The sequence below is a fragment of the Oryzias melastigma genome, linkage group LG21 (assembly GCF_002922805.2).
Source record: "Oryzias melastigma strain HK-1 linkage group LG21, ASM292280v2, whole genome shotgun sequence".
Lineage (NCBI taxonomy): Eukaryota > Metazoa > Chordata > Actinopteri > Beloniformes > Adrianichthyidae > Oryzias > Oryzias melastigma.
In genome coordinates, this window is record NC_050532.1 from 9,627,040 (window position 1) to 9,644,884 (window position 17,845).

General features: G+C 36.9%; 1 protein-coding gene across 4 annotated transcripts in view; it reads left to right on the forward strand.

Annotated features, from left to right (window-relative positions):
* The window catches only part of col18a1a (collagen type XVIII alpha 1 chain a), a 101,414-nt gene that overhangs the window by 73,939 nt on the left and 9,630 nt on the right, over positions 1-17,845 (forward strand). For all 4 annotated transcript variants that reach the window (XM_024286685.2, XM_024286682.2, XM_036209574.1 and 1 more), the window contains 25 exons: positions 582-706; positions 2,738-2,764; positions 3,049-3,246; positions 3,342-3,368; positions 4,399-4,461; positions 4,535-4,612; positions 5,704-5,754; positions 5,840-5,950; positions 6,088-6,141; positions 10,302-10,346; positions 10,894-11,025; positions 12,430-12,498; positions 12,845-12,871; positions 13,024-13,122; positions 13,504-13,539; positions 15,122-15,211; positions 15,329-15,361; positions 15,801-15,836; positions 16,473-16,532; positions 16,620-16,697; positions 16,793-16,828; positions 16,915-16,968; positions 17,125-17,190; positions 17,498-17,572; positions 17,681-17,711. In XM_024286685.2, the coding sequence (XP_024142453.1) occupies positions 582-706; positions 2,738-2,764; positions 3,049-3,246; positions 3,342-3,368; positions 4,399-4,461; positions 4,535-4,612; positions 5,704-5,754; positions 5,840-5,950; positions 6,088-6,141; positions 10,302-10,346; positions 10,894-11,025; positions 12,430-12,498; positions 12,845-12,871; positions 13,024-13,122; positions 13,504-13,539; positions 15,122-15,211; positions 15,329-15,361; positions 15,801-15,836; positions 16,473-16,532; positions 16,620-16,697; positions 16,793-16,828; positions 16,915-16,968; positions 17,125-17,190; positions 17,498-17,572; positions 17,681-17,711 (1,701 nt within the window). The remainder of the gene's footprint in view (positions 1-581; positions 707-2,737; positions 2,765-3,048; positions 3,247-3,341; positions 3,369-4,398; positions 4,462-4,534; positions 4,613-5,703; positions 5,755-5,839; positions 5,951-6,087; positions 6,142-10,301; positions 10,347-10,893; positions 11,026-12,429; positions 12,499-12,844; positions 12,872-13,023; positions 13,123-13,503; positions 13,540-15,121; positions 15,212-15,328; positions 15,362-15,800; positions 15,837-16,472; positions 16,533-16,619; positions 16,698-16,792; positions 16,829-16,914; positions 16,969-17,124; positions 17,191-17,497; positions 17,573-17,680; positions 17,712-17,845) is intronic.

A 17,845-nucleotide genomic window follows, 5' to 3' on the forward strand; every position in this document is an offset into this window, starting at 1 on the left:
TGATACACGTTGCTCATGTAAACGGTCAAAGAGTTACAGTATGTCAAAGAGCGTGTTATTTAGGTGATGTCTCCAGTGTCAAAGGGTCAAGAATAGAAAATGTCACGTAATTTTACTGCTCCAATGGGGTTGGTACACATTTCTGCACACAAAAACCTTTACCAAGTCAGGTCATTTATACATCCTGAATAGTCCTGTGATCACACACTGAAGACCATCATGCGGTCAACGCCGTTTAGTCCCAAATGTCATCATCTTCCACCCAAAGGAAGCAGCGCGGTGGATTTCAGTTTGCAGGGAAAGTGACCTGTAAATGGGGTCACATGGGGATGCTGGTGCATGCAGGTGTGCATGAAGGTGAATTCTCCTGCCACCTTGAAATCTTCAGAGCATGGATTTTGCTGCAGTGTGTGAGGAGAAAAAAAAAGCTGCTCTCTTAAGCAAGAAGGCATTTCATTTTCCTCTGCTCTGTTGTACTGGAAGTGGAGAACGCTCCTGTTTTGTTTGTTTGGGAAGCCGTCATTAATCATTAATGAAAGGTTTTCATGAGAATATTAATAACTCAGCTGATGCTTTTTCAGGGGCAGCGGGAGCTAAAGGAGAGAAGGGGGAGCGAGGGGACAGAGGAGAGAAAGGAGACACGGGCCCCGCAGGGCCAAAGGGAGACTCGGGCACCAGCTCTTCCTCCGGCTCCCGTGGAGAAAAGGTTTGGACAAATAAATGGAACGCACCTGTTTATGATGAAACCAGTTTTTATCTGAACAACTTTAATAGAAGTTGCATGAACAAAGGAGGAGGAAATATTTCAGAGGAACACTAGATGGCGCTGATCCGCCTATATTAATCAACCAGCCATCTGTATCACATTCTGTATGCTGTCTTTAATCTCTATGTGTGCTTTTTCTAGTTTAATCTAAAGCTAACATTAATCAAGGAGTTCAAAATAACATAATTTCCTATGTTTTTATTTTGTAACATTTGTTTCAAACACATTTATAATCAGAATCCAGTTTATATAACACAAATGCATGAATAACACTAGCTGTAAAAGCTATGATTCTGTGTGGACTCACAGGATCGATTGGTTTATTTTAAACAATCTTGGCAATTAATAAAAAAAACAAAGGACAAAGACAAAAAAATAAAATAAAATTTATATATGTGTCGTGAATACGAATTTCCAGATCAAGAGTTCAACATGACCTGGATCCCATTGAAAAACGTATTGAATGTATTACTGATGTAGGGAAAAATTGATACGGTGATATATCATAATATTTCATTTTGCAATACTTGTATTGATTTAAAATGCTGAAAAGACTATATTTACTTAGTCGTTTGTAAGAGTCCGTCAGCGTCTTACTTTTGTTTTCCGCCTAAACCCTCGACCGCTAGTTGGCAGCACCAGCGCACTGAGCAGCTCTACACCGCACCAGAACAACGAGATCTCGTGAGAACCACAATGTTCCACTGTAATGGTTCAGTCAGCCTCGTGGATTTTGTTGTTTTGAGTCATACCCTTAAAAAAAAAAAAAAAAATTCNNNNTTTTGTTGTTTTGAGTCATACCCTTAAAAAAAAAAAAAAATTCTTCTGGTACAGTCTTGAGATATGTTGCGATATGCATCGTATTATGAGACATGTATTGTGATGTACATCGTATCACCAGATTTTTGCCAATACATGCCCCTGTACCGGTGTGAACGACTGGATGGCAGCAAATTTTCTGAAACTCATCAAAACTGGAACTCTAATGATTGGACCTAAAGCTGACAGAATAAGGAAGACACTCTCAAACCTTAAAAAAGTCTGGTTTGAATTTGGGAAATATGGAAAAAAAAAGCTGTGAATTTTCTCTGATGCAAACTTTGACTTCATAAACCATATCTCAAAAACACATGATGCTTTTTTTATTTATTTAAAAAAAGACTTAGACCTTTTCTCTCTAGAATCAGACTTTAATCTGTGCTTTTATCACATGGACTATTGCAATGCTCTTTTTCTGGTCTCCCTAAGCAGTCTATCACCTGATTACAGCTGGTCCAGGATTCAACTGCATGTGTTTTAGCCAATAAAAGGCAGACAGTCCACATCACTCCTGTCTAGTCTCTGCAATGTCAGCTTTAGGACTGATTTTAAGATTCTCCTCCTAGTTTTTTGGTGTCTTCATGGATTGGGACCTGCCTATCTACTGTATCAGATCTCCTCAGTCCTTACAAGCCCTCCAGAACTCTCAGATCATCAGGTTCTGCTCTATTATCTCTATGAGAACCAGGACTCACACCGAGGTCTCCATGGTTCTCATTTGTGGAATAGTTTACCTAAAGGGTCTAAGAGTTTCTACCTCTAGGGGGGTTTAAATGAAAATCAAAAATATCATTTTACTTAGCGTTTAAATAACTAATTTAATTAATGTATTTATTTATTTATTGTGCTTTTAAGTATTTTATGTCTTTCAGGGTTTTAATAGGGTTGTAAAAACTATCGATTTAAAGAACTATTGAGAACTTCGTTTGGTGAATCCTTGCAGATTTCTGGTTCTCCACGACCTTATTGTGCTTTCCTTATTATCTTCTTTCCTTATTAACTTCTCAACATTTACTTTAAGTTTTTTTCATTATCTAAAAATAACCAAGAAATTCTTCCCAACAAAATTGATGGAGGTAAAATGTCTGTTTAAATTAAAACTAATAAAAATGATTGAGTCATTTATTAATCCAATTTTTAATTTGTTTTCAGGGAGAACCTGGTGAAAAGGGAACAAAGGTAAGCATCAGAGGATTTATTTTAAGAGATTTGTGTTTGTTGATATTTTTTTCAGAGACTCTAGAAACAGTTTGTTCTAGTTTGCATGAACGATGTGTTTTTACCTGGTTACTGGAGCATTTGTTGAAGTTTCAGAAACTGGAGCCTCACCAGCACAGATCTGTTTCTTCATCAACACTGATCCCAGATTGCCATTGTCATTAATATTCTTGCAGCTTGGACTGACACAAATACATTTTGACACACAGCCAGTCAGTTAACACTAATGAGTGTTCACCCCCCAGGGTAGTGCAGGCTTTGGATATCAAGGCAAAAAGGGGGATCCTGGCCTTCCTGGACCCCCGGGACCCCCTGGTCCTCCAGGACCGGCGACAGAGTATGGACCTTCCAGTGACGGTACAGTCGTTTCTAGAGTCCAAGGGCCCAGAGGACCACCCGGACCACCAGGCCCCCAAGGACCATCAGGAGATGATGGAGAGCCGGTATGGAGACGACTTTACTGTCGAGACATTTTCTTTTAAAAATGTCAATAATTTTTTTGATTTTGGACAAATATATATTTACTTTATCTTTATAGGGAGATCCTGGAGAGGATGGAAAAACTGTAAGTTGCTTTTATGGTTGTTTAATAAATGTGTGTCCATATCGATTCAAAAATTAGGGACACAAAGCTTTTTGCTGGGTGGGGGGCAGCTGCCACCCCTTGTTCCCCCTTAGCTCCGCCCCTGTCTTAAGAGTGTATCTGAATAACGTTTGGGAAAACACTTTGCTACAAAGTCTGATATTTAAAAATTGTGTTTACAAAGTGTTACCGGTGACTTTAACATGTTTATTAGTGAGGATAAATGTCATCTGGCGAAAACATACCTCTTCATTTTTATGAAGTGATATTTGTGCCACAACAGCGACACAGGTGTCTTATTTTCAAAAACTCATGTGCCTTCGTCTAAAGTAAAAAAACAACAATTTTATGAGGAAAAAAAAGACTTCAATGTTTTATTCATAAAACACTATAGTTCAGCTATACACATCCTATTAGTAATATAGCAAAGATAGTAGGGTATTTATTTTTTTATTTTTTTTGGTTTGGCTGCTTCTCCTGGGTTCTGCTGAGAGAGAAACAGGCCAGAATCGCTGAAGAACAGAACTGATACAAAGTCTGGTGAATGTCAGGTGAAGACATTTGATTGGATAGAATCCAGCCTAAGGTTTTGTTTAAAAACTGAACCATTTGTCTGCGATTTGGGAAAATTTTATTTAAAATTTGTGATTTTTTTTCCTCATTGTTATGGCAAAAATGTAACTTCTTAGACATTGTTCATAAATACGTGAGCGAGGCTGGTTTTAAAATTAGCTTAAGAGCAGCAGATGTTGACACTGACTTATTTATTTCTTTTTTAATAAGATTTTCAGCTTCATTGACTTACATTTTCTTTGTTTTTTTTCTTTTAAGTTCTTCAAAATCTGTGAAAATGTAGTTCTTGATTTAGTTTGTGTAGTTGCTGTTGTTGAATCAGTACAACAACTTAAAGATATGTAAAAATGAATTGTTCTAAACTAGCTGAAACTTCATTATGTGAATAGAATCCATATTTAATTACTTTGATTGCTTAATTTTGAATTGTTATTTGTAGGGTTCTCCAGGTCCCCAAGGATTCCCAGGAACACCTGGTGACCCTGGAAGAAAAGGAGAAAAGGTATTGCATTCTGACAAACAAGCATGAACAAATTTTATAGAGTACATTTTCTTAATCAAACTTGTACTCACAGGGGGACCGAGGAGAGGGTCAGCCTGGCCCCAGAGGGCCTCCAGGTCTACCGGGGCCCCCAGGACCAGGAATCAGATCTGTAAGCTTGCATCATCTTAACCTTTGAATGATCTGGTCATGTTTTTTCTACTTGAATACACATCAATCTTAAAAAACAAAAAAAAAGAACCCTTGAATACATTAACTTTTCAAACGTTTATATAATTATAGTTATCCCACCGAATTCTGAAGCAGAGAAATGAAGCCTTGCACCAAAATGCTACACTTTCTGTTAGTAATGTGTTGGAAAGTTGATATAAAAACAATCTGCTGATTCACATTGATGATGTAAATGATCAAAGATTGGTATGTCTAGGAACATGTTTTAGTTCGGTGTCGTCGGTCACAATTCCCTTGTTAAAGGGTTACACTAAAACAATTAAGAAACAGAAAAACATAACATAATCTGGTCTCAAGATATTAACCATTTTTATAAGAAAAAATAAAAATAATTGTTTTGACTGTTACATTCATTATCTTGATGGAGTAAGGCGGCTGGGCCGGGCAAATGCGAAATTTTGAGCTTTTTGGCATCCTAGGCTAGAAAAATATACCATCAGACATTCTCTGTAATGGCTGCTTATCTTTAGTTCGATTATAACTTGTTTTTATGGTGGATGGCAAAAGCAGGAACAGGCTTTTATTTTGAAATTTTAACATTTTATTTTGAAATTTAAAAAAAATTAAAAGTTAAAACAATTGCAGAACTGTGCAGTTTTTAAAAATGTTAAATTAATATTCTTTATATATATTAAACATAAATTATGTTTTTTTTCTTCTGAGCTACTAAATAAAATTTGGTAATCCTAATGTTTTCCTGTCATCCAATATCGGTGAATGTGACAATTTTTTTTTGTGAGAACTAAATGAATAAACAAATATCACAATAAATTTAGATAAAAATAAGAAAGAGGAACATTCAAAAAAAATCTCAGGACAGTTTTTCCTTCCATTATTGTCCATAATTTACCACTCTGATCATCTTTTAAAATACTTCAAAAGTGGTCTTCAACCTTGTAAGACCTGGTGTCCATTCGTGGACGTCAAATTTTTGGGTAATCTTGCCACAGGAAACTTGTAAGCTAACCCTAAAAACTGACAATATATAAATCTTCTAATGACATGTTGCAGACTTTCATGGACATGGAGGGCTCCGGATTCCCTGATCTGGAATCTCTTCGGGTGAGAGGATTGTGATCCCGTTTTCCATCCACTGTAAAGATTGTAGAGATTCATTGACTCCACTGTTTCATTACTTCTGATGTAGGGACTTCCTGGACCACCAGGTCCCCCAGGGCCTCCTGGTCTACCTGGTACCTCCACGACGGGCTCTGGAGCATTGGGGCCCCCAGGCAGGGATGGAGCTGCCGGTCAACCGGTACGTATTGCAGTACTTGTCCATCACACGTGTAGTTGGAGTATTTTACTAATAATATAAATAGTTTGCAACAGAAAATTACTGCAAATTTTTAAAAACGTACTGACCAAATCAACCTCAATCAACTAAATCTTCAGGGCTTACCGGGTGCTGATGGCCTCCCTGGAGCTCCTGGTCCTAAGGGAGATAAGGTATTACCTGTTTTTTCTTGGGTCTACTATATAAACCTCATCCCCTCCTTGCAATCGTTCTTTCTCTGTTAATTGGTTAAAAAAACTTGTCTCACTTTTGCAGTCACTGTGAGTTAAGATGTTTTAACTCCAGTTTTCATGTTGGTTCTAGAACCATCGGCCCATTTTCCTCAACAAACAGAATACCTGTACCTCTACTCAAGGCCTTAGTCACAACTGCCCTTAGGGGGCAGTCTTCTGGGGAAAAAGGTCAAATGTGTACAGGGCAACCAGGAAATATCAAAGTCATAGAGCACACGTAGAGCAGGGGTGTCAAACCCCAGGCCTTGAGGGCCGGCCTCTTGCTGGTTTTTCAGAAATCCTGCCTTGTCTGCCACTGATTACCTCGATCACGTGCCTTTAGTCCAGGGTCTCCGGGCCACATCAACATGGTTCATGAAGAAAAAAAAATATGAGGATGTTAGGAAAAAAAAGCAAATTTCTAGCCCATTCCTGTGGCGAGTTATGGTTATTTGAATAAATGACCGAAATGCGCAATTCCGCCACTAGGGGAAGCACAGGAAAATAAATATTGAAATAACTAGAGATCAAGAAATAAACAGCATTTCTTTGCAAGCACGTGCCACATAAGATGCAGTTAGGTTCCCTGCTAGCATCACCTATTAAATTGCTATAAAAGTTATCAGGCGTGACACCACAATTACCAATATATCGTGAAAAATATAATAATAATAGTAAGTGATTAGGCTACTAGGTTGTTTTAGGTATTTTTCCAACTGAGAAAAAAAAAACATAAACAAAGCTACAGATAACAAGTTGATCATAGGTTATTTTGCTATTACTTTACTGGAGATCAGACGGGTTGAATGTGGCCCCTGAACCAAGATGAGTTTGACTCCCCTGCTTTAGTCGATGAAGAGCTTCAACAGCTGGTTACGAGACATGTAGGACAGCGGCCCTTAAGGCCTGGAGGTTTACACCCCTGCTTAAGAGCCAAAATGTTCATATATTTTTTTCTATGGACGTACTGGGAGCGACAAGTTGTAGCAAGCACTTAAACAACACATAAGGGTAAGTAAGGGTGAAGTAGGTGAGACTTAGTTCAACTGCCCCAAATCCTGCACAAGAGGCTCATTAGTGTTGTTCAAACGATAAGTGTGTGCTCCTGGGGCGCAAAGTGACTTTTAGAATTTAGGAATTTAGACAATCAGAGTGTTGGCATCCTATGCCACGTATTGAATACATTTGCGCAGTCAGTAAGTGACAGGTTCTTGCACCTTGCTAACAACTAGAGCAGAGCAGTCCTCGAGGGGTGGCCCCCTGCTGGTTTTCTAGAAATTCTGCCTTATCTGCTGCTGATTACCTGGATCAGGTGTGTTTGGTCATTAAGGTGCTCCAATGGCCAGTTGGTTGAATAACCTGTAGGACACCGCCCCTCGAGAACTCACTGTGGACAACTAGAGTGTGGCATAGGGGCACCGTATGACATCATCACCTTTTTTGTCTTATATATGTGCAACTTAAATTATCCTTATAAATAATTCACGATATACTTACCTCACCGATGATCATTGTACGTTCCATTTTCATAACATCTCTTGAGGTGGTCATACAAGCCTAAAGGGAACTACAAGACACAGCTGTGCTCCCCTTACGACCCTCCACGGGTCAGAACAGCCCAAAAACCCACAGGGTACATGGGACCAAGGCCTTCTCTGGTTGATAAGACGGATCCAAACGATTGTTCATTTAACGAGCTGTGTTCCTCACTAACTGTCAGTCCACTCTTTAACAGAAAGGTCATTGAGACCATTTGCAACAACGACAGCAGTTTATGTTGTTTATGTTCAGTGATATGACTCTTTCTGGAACATCCGTGACCTTTTAGCACAGATAAAATGCAAAGTAGGAGAAGAGGCTTTAGATGGAGTTTTGGATTGTTAGCCGGACACAGTGGGAAAGGAAACACCAAACAGAGCAGCAGCAAGAATCCAGCATTGGGCTTTACCAGTTTTTTCTTTGCCACAGCTCTAAAGAGCAGCTGTGCACACCCCCAGCACCACCCCAACCCCCCCAAACACTAATTATAGAGATGCAGTAGGAAAAGAGCAGCTGTGGTTGAGGTGTTTTGCTGGCTTTGCTGAGGTGGCAGCAAACGTAGGCACCTTGAGCAGTTTAAATGCACTGCTGTGTTCGAGGTTTACCAACCGCAAAAAGGCTGATTGATGAGATGCGGAAATGTGGGCGGAGCTTCACAAATGGCGTTGGGGGGGGGCACTGTTTTCTTTTGCCATGTCAAAGACAATATAAACATAAGCAACACGCTGACCTAAAGTACCTTTGTATTTGACGTGCATGGAGAACTAGTCTTTGTGAACTTTAGAATAATGCAGCTCTTTTGTATAAATAGTATCTAACATGATTTAACACCATGCTGCATGTAAGGAATGAAAACGTTGACGATAAAATCTATTTTTTCAGGACTATTAGTTGCAGATGCCCCCCCAAAAAAACATAATAAGGAAGCAAAAAACATCATATACAAGATGCACTTTTGAGATATATTTATTTAAGAAAATACAGAAACAAGAACTGACGTTTCAACTTGAAAGCAAATCATAATAATGGAATAGATACACGCTTCACTACCATAACTGTTTTCATGAAACATAGAAGGAATTGAGTATATTAACTAGGGGTGTGAACATTAACGCATTAACACACGCGATTAATCAAAAAGAGTATACTTTAACTCAACAGTTCAAGCTTCCACAGCGTGCGTTAAAACTTCATCGGGTTTCATCCCGCTTATACCATGGTCTAAGCGAAAAAAATATTCAATCAGTTTTTAGTACTTTAGTCTTGCAATTTTTGTGGTTTAAATCACTTTTTCCCAAAAACAGACTATTTGATCCGTGGTCCTGTGCCATATTGTACAAATAAATTTTACCTGGTAAAACATTGTGATTATTCGTGATTAACACAAAAGCACGAATAATCAGATTTTTTTTGTAATCAATTGACAGCACTAATTAAAAATAAATGTTCTAAATGTAGAGTTTTGTGTGGGATTTCATATTGTGATTATTCGCATATAATAAGTTTCTGGCAAATAATGAGACTAAAAAACAATTATAACAATTAATTGCGATTAATTTTTTCCAGGTTAGCGATTAATTTGTTATTTTTTTTAATCGATTCCCGGCCCTAATATTAAGGTAAAAAATGAGCAGTTTCTCAGGTAACCATAGCATACAGAAGATGCTAACAAGTCAAGAACTCTTTATATCACTTTAAATCACTAAATCCATTGAATTCTTCATCCCTTGTGTCGCTTTGGAACGACTCCACCAACAATTCTGCCTAGTTAGACTGAGCGGCGCTTCTATTGTGTTGCTGTCAGTAGCTAATACTTATACACCATAGACATATATCATCACTGGACAAAGTGGGGTTTTACGTCACCCATAGAAAATGCTTTACCTCCGGCTCTGGCGAAATGAGGCCAAATCGGTCGCCATTTCTTCCAAATAATGGATGTTGGCATTTGGAGACAGATGACAGTGATTGGTCCGAATCACGATCTTTGGGTAACATCATAAGTGACTTCTTCCACTAAAAGCAGGTTCAGGTGAAGCTGTCAATCAAACGTTCAAGGTGGGGCCAACAGGCACCACATGGCATGTGGCATCTGATTGGTCAGTTTATAACTTGAATAACTTGCGAAACAAATATAATTAATAAAGAGGGATTACTGAGAATAAGGATGAATCAGAGCAAGAAAGGTTATTCTGACAAATAGAAGGATTGAACAATAACTGTGTTTTTGCCAGCATGTACTTCCTATTTGGAACACAAGAGCAGAGGGGTTGAGCTCTCCAGTGATTTTACAGCCGATGCCCTCTAGTGGTAGTTGCTATTTATTATTATTTTTTAAATTACATACAAGTCACACCGGAATACAGCTGCACCCCTGGCAACACTATACATAAAAACGTGACTTATACTCAAAAAAAACAGTATGTGTTGACAGCATATCTTTGAAATAGCACTTTTTTGTATCTTTTGAAAAATTTAAAACTTTTTTTTGATATACAATGAATTTAAGTTTAAGTTGTTTAAATATATTTTCTTTATTCCTCTTCTTTCCCTTCATTTAGGGAGATGCAGGCGATCTTGGTCTTCCAGGAGCAATCGGAGAAAAGGTGCAGATTCATCATTTTACTACTTTTGATTTAATTTATTGGTTTATTTTAAGCAACAATTGTAGACGATTTCACAAATCTAACCCAAATCTATCAAAGTCATTTCAGAAATAAAGAAATAGATTGGAAAAAATAACCATTAACATAAATGTAATAAGAAAAAAGTGTTATTAGTCATGATCACAAATAGGGATTTTTGCAGTGATGCATCAATATGCACTTAGATTCATTAAATATAGTTATTATTATTAACTAAAGTCAAGTAGAATTTGATTTATTGCTTAAAAAGGAGTGGGGAGAAGTGAACTTAAATAGTTCCACCCCCACTGAGTTAATACATTATTACTTTCCTTCTACATTCTGAATTAAAGTAGACTCAGATTCAGAGTAAAACATTTGCACACGTTACTAATCTATTCCTTCTGGTGTTTCTGATTTTAAATACAAAACACCTAATATTCAAAACTGTAGACGTTTTGAGTGAAATCATTACTTCCTGACAAGGAATTTATAATAAGTTAATAAAAAATATTGCTTTTTTTCACAGGGAGATCAAGGTGAACCGGGCTTACCAGGATCTCCAGGAGAGTCTGGACTAGCTGGACTACCAGGACCAATGGGACCAGTCGGGCCTCCTGGACCACCGGGACCTCCAGGACCAAATTATCGAGTCGGATTTGTGAGTTTCTTCATTTTTATTTGCAAAAATGTATTTTCATACAAAACTTCAAAACTAAAACTTGAATTGTATGAAAAGTATTGGGTTGTGTTGGAATCTGCCTCTCAGCCAGGACTTAACCTTAAAGATCCTATATTATGATATTCTTAAGCCTTTCAGAGTGAACTGTATCCATTATTATTGATGATAATAAATTACCTTCGGCAGACTAAAGAACAATTTTTAATGAAATATGAGCTATTTTCACAAGCGCTTTTCCTACCCAGATGTATCACGAGTCGATCTCTGAGGGACCGCCTTTCGCTCCTTCTGGGTGCCGCCCATTTCATGACATCATTCTAGAGGCATCCTCAGCAGTGTGTTTGCGTTTCTCCCACAAAAACCAAAAACATCCAAACTTTTGTAAAGATAGATTTACATACGGTCTCTTATTGATGCCGTTTCCAATAGCCACCAGATCTAACTTGTTACTGTTAGTCGCTGGTCTCTTTTATCATCCGCCCATTTCCCCAGGTCACGCAGACGCCAACTATCTGTGGTGTTTGTTTTGTTAGCCAGTGGCCAAGGAACACTCATTCTATTTAGTGTTAAAACTTTGTGTGGCGGGATACGCCAAAGAACACGACATGTTGGAGTGCATCCTAAACATATCTGAGAATGTCTCAAGGTGACAGGTGATATTGAGAAGACAGCTGCAGAAAAAGAAGAAACATGCAAACCGATTTCCTGGTGGAGGTACATAGAAACCAAGTGATGTATTAGAAGAACTGGTTTGACCATGGATTATTGAGCAGAGACGGAAAGGTGCACCAGGAGAATGATTGGCATGAAAGCAAAGAAGATTTTTGATATGGAGATTGATGATGTTTCAAAGGAACAGCAACGTTCACAGAGAGTGTTTGTGTGTGTTTGCCTGGGGACAGTGCAGGCAGGATAGACTCTCCCTAGAATGGGCTGTTCCCACCCTGTGACATCACAATGTGAGGACCTGCTCGTTTTTGTGGGTTGTGAGGGGCTGGTGCTCAAAGAGCAGATTTTTAGAGGAATACTGTGTGAATAGATCAAAATACGGCTTTGGGGTCGTTTTTCGAGAGGAATTAACATTACAATACACTTAAAAGCTCAACAAAGTTGATTTTGAATGACATAGGCCCTTTAAAAACTGATTTGATTAATTTGTTAATTAATAAAATATAATGAATATGATGCTAAACATTTTTCTTCAAACTATAAACTTTTTTTAATGTAATCAATCTTTAAAATGATTTTATGAATCAGGTGACCTCATTTGCATTGTTAATAAAACTGTTGATGAAAAAACATGTGATTGACATTGAATAATGAGAAAAAAGAGAATGTTTTTTTCTGTGTACTTTTTAATTTGTATTTATTTATTTTTTTAAGGATGATGTAGAGGCGTCTGGGAGTCGCTTTACTGGTGGAGTTGGTATCAGAGGACCACAGGGTGCACAGGTATTTGTATATTCTTTCACATGCGCACAAAAGTTTGTGTCAAAGATATAATATCTGATTGAAAAAAAATCAAATAAATAAAGATTACGCTAAATAAATTAAAATGAATGAAAACAGTTGTTGGAAGACGTTTTAGGTCAGATTTGGTTCATGAAAATAAAATCATATTTACTGAGGATGTTTTCTAACAGGTTCCGTCTCCAGCAGAACCAAAGCTATTAAAATATTTATCAAACCATCAACTAAAGTACAATATTATAAACGTTTTTGAGGTTTAGTTGTTCTGTTTTTTGCTGCGATATTTCTTAGTATGCACATAACTAAAGTAAGTGCTGTACTTTTTTAGGGGCCTCCTGGATTACCTGGAAATCCTGTAAGTAAATATAAAAATCAATGTGACGTGTATTTCCAAAAAGTGTAACTATTTTGGATTGTGTAAAATTTGAATATAAAAGTGAACGGACTGAAGACTGTAGTAATCGTACATGTTTTGCATGGGATACAAATGTGAATTTCTCTCTAAAGGGCAGACCAGGACTTCCTGGATTACAAGGTCCAAAGGGCAGCGAGGGACCCCTAGGAAGAGATGGGCAGCCAGGTCTAGACGGATTCCCTGGACCTCCAGTAAGGAAAGAACTTTGTCTGATCAAGGGTGTTTAGTGAAAAGTTAGACATTTATTGATATTTTTAATGTAAATGATAATATTTTTTTTGTCATTTTAAGTATGTATTATAGGGAGGCCATATCACTCTACGTAAAGAAAATTATACCTAATCCTATATACACTAGCATTCAGTTTGGGAGTGTTGCCCCATCCCCCACTAGACTCTTTTTGATTGGCTATTATCTCCTTTAAAGTCTTCTTTGATACATTTTAGGAGTTCTCTACAGAATTTGTGAATTCTGATTCAAGTGATCAAAACATACATTTTAGCAAGATTTTTATATATTTTTTTTATGTTGTGCTTCAAAGTAAAGTTTTCCTTTTATCTTTTGTTTTTTAGGGACAAAAGGGGGAAAGAGGCGATAAAGGAGAGAGGGTAAGTATAACTTCCGATCCATCCATCCCTCCCTCAACAGGAATATAAAAAGAATATAGAATTATTTTCTGCACTGCAGGTTACACCTAAAAGTCTTTATTTTTTATAAAAGTGCGGCTTATAAGTCAATTAATTCTGGTTGCACTTACTGATATTTAGGTAATTTTGAGAGTTTTAGCTCTTCAAAATGTTTGGCTGGGCATTATTGTGAATACACTAGCATGGCTAATGTATACCTGTTTTTTTTATGTGTTATCAACAAGATTGGGAGTTAGCGTTGTATAGTAACCCTTGTTTTTAGCGTTATCAGTCGTGTTAATATACTAACAAGGCTAACGTGTAACAGTTTGGATTATGTTTTTGTGTTATTAACAAAGTTAATGTATTCACGGTAACGTTTGTTTTGGCAGTCTTACTTTCTTTTTTTTTACGTGTTGTAAACCAAGTTGGGAGCTACAGGTATTGTGAGTATGCTAACGTGGCTAACGTGTAGCTGTGCCGACTGTTTTTTTTGTTTTGTTTTTGTTTTACATGTTACTAACAAGGTTTGAAGTTAGCGTAGTCACAATAACATTTGTTTTAGTATTCTTTCTAATGTAAACAGGATTAGGATTTACAGGTGTTGTGAATAGGCTAACGATGTGGCTAATGCGTCTAATGTATGGAGAGAAAATAGTATCACCCTGATTTGTTCGTGCATAGATCTTGATTTGTAACTGGGTATCTGTCTCAGAAATATTTATTTAGGCTTTTTTGGATTTATTATCGGGCATATCTGTTTAAGAAAGTGGGAAAATGTCAAGTTTTCACCAGATAATATTCACAATCTAAGTTCAAAGCTGAAAAGAAAACTGATGATCCAGAATTTAGCAGCATTTACATGCATAACTTACAAACCAATCTTTTTTTTGGAGACGTGAAAAGAGTCTCACATCAGATTTGTGTGTAAATGTGTGTTTGTGTGACTGTAACAAGGGATTTGTGCTTCATTGTTAAAGAGTTGTGTGTGTAGTTAGCTTCAAGCTTTGAAATTTAATTTCTACATGTGTAAATTGCAAATTGTATTTTTTTTAATTACATAATTTTGAACTTATGCACAAAATATATTGTATGAGTTACAAATTAAAAATTAAGCATACACAAATCCAAATCTACGCAAAGATCCAAAGTTAAGCACAAATCAAGAATTACATACGCACAAATCAGGGTGATACTATTTTCTCTCCATACTATTGTGGCTAACAAGTCGTGTGTTGCAAACAACTTGTAGAGTTCCTGTGAACACAGATAATAAAGTCTGACAAAAAAATGAAAAGTCTGATTGACTGACAGAATTATTTCTGACTCTTTTGTCTCACTCAATGTTCCTCCTGTATTTCGGTGCACCCGATATATGACTTGAGTTCAAAAATAGAATATTAATTGACGGTGCGCCTTTTAATCCAGTGTGCCCTATAAGTGCAGAAAATACAGCACTGTTTTATCAAAATTTTACTACTTCAAATGTATTGCTGAGTTCTGTCATGGAATCTGTGTTAAACAGGATATGTGTTTTTATTTTTTCTATTTCGTACAATGTTAGGGGGAATCCGGCCGAGACGGAACTGGTCTTCCAGGTCCACCGGGTCCTCCTGGACCCCCGGGGCAAATAATTTATCAGCCATCTGACAATGTGAGTCCCAAACAGCTCACACAGTGACATTCGTTCACAAGAAACAGGTGGTGACTGAGTGTGTTTAGCTAACGTTCTGTTGTTTAGTGACACCTTTCTTTTGTGACTGCTCCACAGTTTGAAGATGCATTCGGCAGAGCCGGCCCTCAGGCAAGTATTCATAATAATTACGTTTTATGACAAGGCTTCACAAAAACTCTTTGGCATTGAAATAAGGTTTATGATCCTTTTAATTGATATACTCATAATGTCTAAGTTTATTCAAATTAAATCAAACTTTTCTTATTGAAAAAAACACTTGTCATGCTTTAAGCAGCAAAAAAGTGCTTTACAAATAAAAACAAAAAACAAGTAGTATGCCAAGTATTCAGAAGAATCAATTTTTATCATGTTTTTCAACAAACTTCTAAATTCCTGTTTGTGATGAAGTCATACATTGAATTATTCTTTTGCAGAATTGGCAAAAATATGACGCTTTATTATTGTGTTGTCTATTTGGCTGATGCATCAAAATATTTGTAAAGGAAATAAGAAGTTTGATTCAAAGTATTTTCAGGTATAAATTATATATATATTTTTCTCTGTTCAGGGTGGCCCTGGTTTACCCGGGCAAGCTGGGTTTCCTGTAAGTCTCTTTCTGTGACATTATTGATTGTACATAGTAGTTAAAAAAATTAATGTTTTTTTTTTTTTTTAATAATGGGAGGTGGGTATCAGAATCATAAATTGTATATTTTCATCTTCTTTTAACAAAATTAAAAATTATTCTGCCTTTTTTAGGATTATTTTTAATGTTTTGGGTATCTTAGCTGATTTTCTTTTAGTCAACAGTTTTGTTTTCCTGCTTACGCGCTTCTTTAAATTAGTGTCTGCTATAGGTTTACAGTAAACTACATAAAATATTAATATTCTTTGGATTTTTTACAGTTGGGAACTTTAGTCGATGTCTTAATCGAATTGAGATAGAGATGAACAATAAAAAAAACACTTTGGATTTAGTTCTGTATAAATGTTTGCTTTTTTTTTAGACTGATGCTTGTTTTTTTATTTAACTCCAAAGTCTATATGCTTGTGAGACAGAGAAACAGTCGATTTTCTTAACATTAGGATAACTAAAGAATTTGGGATGTCGGGACAGCCATCTTTTGACAATATGACATGCATGGTGGATCTAACTTGACATAAAACAAGTTTTCTTATTTTATTTTTAAAGTTAGATCTTTTATTGGACTGTTCATCACTAAATTATTATTTTATTCAGGGTCCTGTTGGGCCGAAGGGGGATGCCGGTGACCCCGGTCTACCAGGTTATGGAGTGAAGGTCGTTTCAGTTCTTTCACATTTTCAAGCGTTGATCCTCACATACACACTGATGTTTTACTGACTCCTGCTCCTGCTGTGTGCTCAGGGGGAGAAAGGGGAACCAGGCTTGATCATTGGACCTGATGGAAATCCACTGTATCTGGGAGGGCTCACCGGTCAAAAGGCGAGTCTCCTCTGACTCCATCACTTTACTGCCATCAGGTTTTTGTATTTCTAAGCCAACAGTTGTTACAATAATGTTCAACTTTATTTATGAAGGGAGATATAGGGCCTCAAGGACCTGCAGGACCCATAGTGAGTGTATTTTCACAACAAATTCTGATTTTTTAAATACATTTTTTCATTTAATTTTGTTAATTTTTAATTCTTTCCTGTCTTAGGGTCCTCAGGGGCCTCCTGGATTTAAGGGGGAAATTGGAATGCCTGGAAGACCAGTGAGTATTCATCTTGGTCAGTCAAAAAGTAAATTCTTTACTGGATTTCTTAGATATCCAGCAGACTGTCATCACATTATAGCATTTTACCTAAAAGGATTTTACTTTATAACTTGTACAAACAGACAATAATGGTGGTTGTCTTCCCTCCCTCAGGGACGCCCTGGTGTTAATGGTTACAAGGGGGAGAAAGGAGAGCCAGGCGGAGGTTTCGGCTATGGAGTACGTTTTTAATTGCTGCACTTGGCTTGGGGAGTGGGGTTACAATTAACTGATTTATTTATTGCCTGATTGATTGATTGATTTGTTTATTTACAGGAAATAAACTTGTACACTAAAAATAATTAGTTTTTATCAGAAGAAATAAACTACTTTTACAAAATCTTTTAAAATGTAAAAAACTGTGAGAAGATTACGTTTTTTTTAGCAGTGCATTATGATCCTTTGTCAAATATTCTTTCTAAATAAAAATGGTGTGGTCATTTTAACATGTGTACTTAAAAGAAACTTGATTTTTGCTTTTATTTAGAGTGTCCCTGGTCCTCCAGGACCCCCTGGTCCACCTGGACCTCCTGGACCACAATTTCCGTTTGATCGATTCAATGTAAGTTCTTAGATGTGCAATTTCATTGACAATGTCTAAACTTAATGTCATTAATTCAATCTGTTCTAATCCGTTCCTCCGACATTTCCGTTATTTTTTATGGGACAGCGCTATGATGATGTTTCAAGGAATTACCCAGGTATGAAATTCCAGCCTTTTTCAAGTTTTTCTTTTAAAAGCTACTGGTAGCACAAATCCTTTACCACTTCTGATGATTAATAGATGACAGGAAAAGACGTAGCAAATGATGAAAAACCAGTGGTCCCCTTACAT